A 1,996-nucleotide genomic window follows, 5' to 3' on the forward strand; every position below is an offset into this window, starting at 1 on the left:
GTGGTATTGAAGGTGGAAGAGAGCGCTGTACATTCACTCCCCCCACCTACAATCCCTGCCGGCACGAGACTCGAACCCGCAACCTTTGGGTTACGAGTCCAAGTCTCTAACCATTAGGCCACGACTTCCCCTATAGTGCGCCAGAACGCCCACCACACACCAGCTTATTGGTGGAGAGGAGAAAGAGTGATGAAGCCAATCAGTAGATATGGGGATTGTTAGGAGGCCATGATGATCAGAGGCCAATGGGCAAATTTGGCCAGTATGCCGAGGTCACACCTCTACTCTTTTCGAAAGACATCCTGGGATTTTTAATTACCACAGAGAGTCAGGACCTCGGTTTAACGTCTCATCCGAAGGACGGTGCTTGTTGACAGTATAGTGTCCCCGTCACTATACTGGGGCGTTAGGACCCACACAGACCACAGGGTGAGCACCCCCTGCTGGCCTCACTAACACCTCTTCCAGCAGCTACCTAGTTTTCCCAGGAGGTCTCCCATCCAGGTACTGACCAGCTCAGCCCTGCTTAGCTTCAGTGGGCAACCAGTCTTGGGCTACAGGGTGATATGGCTGCCGATGTATGGTATGGTGTAATAATAAAAAAAAAACATGAAAAACAGCACGTTCTATATCAAAGTATGACTGAAGAGACATGACCGGAGCTGTGATTTTACATGTGAATCCCCGTGTTAACAACCTTTCAAGACTTTAAAACTTTCAAGTTTATGTTTGTCTTTGTAAAGAAATCTGTGGCTTTGGAGCTGCTGCTGTGACGCTGTAAAACGCTTCCAGTGTGAATATGTGATGAAGGCACCTGTCGCGGCTGCTCCGTGGCTCTCTGGAGGTCTGTCTTGACTTTGTTGTTGGGATGATTGACCACTTTAGTGACCGGCTGTTTGAAGATGGAGGCTGTTTGTCTGATGGGCAGCGCCGTGTTCAGATCCGGCTTCCCCTACAAATACAGAGACGCATTTAAAAAATACTCAACCTAAAGTCATTTTGTACATCAGGATCCAAACGCTGAAAATCTGCCGCTTTTGTCTCATTTCAACAGGAAATACACAAGGTTTTCAAAACAAAGAAATGTTATTATGATGTAAACAAATACATTTCGCACTATATTTCTATGAGACGAATCAGAAGTCAGTGAAAGTGAAGGATCGAACTGAACTCAAAGATGTGGTCTGGACAACTGCTGGACTGTTTGGAAAAGTTCAAGCGCGCTGCCGGACCAAGCAGCATTAATACAGAGAGCTTACAGAAGAACGGAGCGAGGCAGTGCTTCATAGCAGTCCACAAACAAAATCTGTTCACACTTCTTCAGTCACACCAGTCTCTTCCAGCGATACACTCATACATTACTGGATTAATAGACTAGATACGTCCTGTTGCTGACTGTTTTTTGAGGAAATATTACGTACAATAAGTGTTCATTTAAAATAAATACTAATTCATTAATACAATCAAAAATAAAAATGAAATTCGTTACAATAAAATAAATAAAATTCACTAAAATTGAATTCAAAGGAATACAAATAATACAGTTCATTAAATAAAATAAATAAACAAATAACTAAATAATAAGTATTATCAAATAATAAATTGCTGATTATTTTTTAGTTAATATTTAGGAAATATTATGTACAATAAGTGTTTGTTTAAAATAAATAAAACAAGTAAAATTCAATAAAATGAATAAAATAAGTAAAATTAATTTCAATAATAAAATTCATATGAATACAGTTAATATACATGAAAAAAATAAAATAAATAAATACTGTAAAAAGGAAAATTCCATTCATGCTCGTTTAGAGTAGAAGAATGAGTGATTTTCATGTTTACAGATCATTCACATTCAGCTCCGTTCTGTTGGTCTTGTTCAGCAAAATCACATTGGCTGTCATTAAACTGTAATACTGAAACAGTGTGTGTGTGTGTGTGTGTGTGTGTGTGTGTGTGTGTGTGTGTGTGTATTTTACGAGTCAGCAGTAAAGTC

The 1,996-nt window shown here is 39.6% G+C and overlaps 1 protein-coding gene across 1 annotated transcript in view; it reads right to left on the reverse strand.

Moving 5' to 3' along the window:
• LOC107701353 (methyl-CpG-binding domain protein 2-like) overlaps positions 1–1,996 on the reverse strand; it is a 22,670-nt gene that overhangs the window by 9,811 nt on the left and 10,863 nt on the right. Inside the window, exon 3 of the mRNA XM_016503341.1 lies at positions 815–952. Coding sequence (XP_016358827.1) covers positions 815–952 — 138 coding nt within the window. The remainder of the gene's footprint in view (positions 1–814; positions 953–1,996) is intronic.

Source organism: Sinocyclocheilus anshuiensis, unplaced genomic scaffold, assembly GCF_001515605.1.
Source record: "Sinocyclocheilus anshuiensis isolate Anshui unplaced genomic scaffold, SAMN03320099.WGS_v1.1 scaffold2160, whole genome shotgun sequence".
NCBI lineage: Eukaryota > Metazoa > Chordata > Actinopteri > Cypriniformes > Cyprinidae > Sinocyclocheilus > Sinocyclocheilus anshuiensis.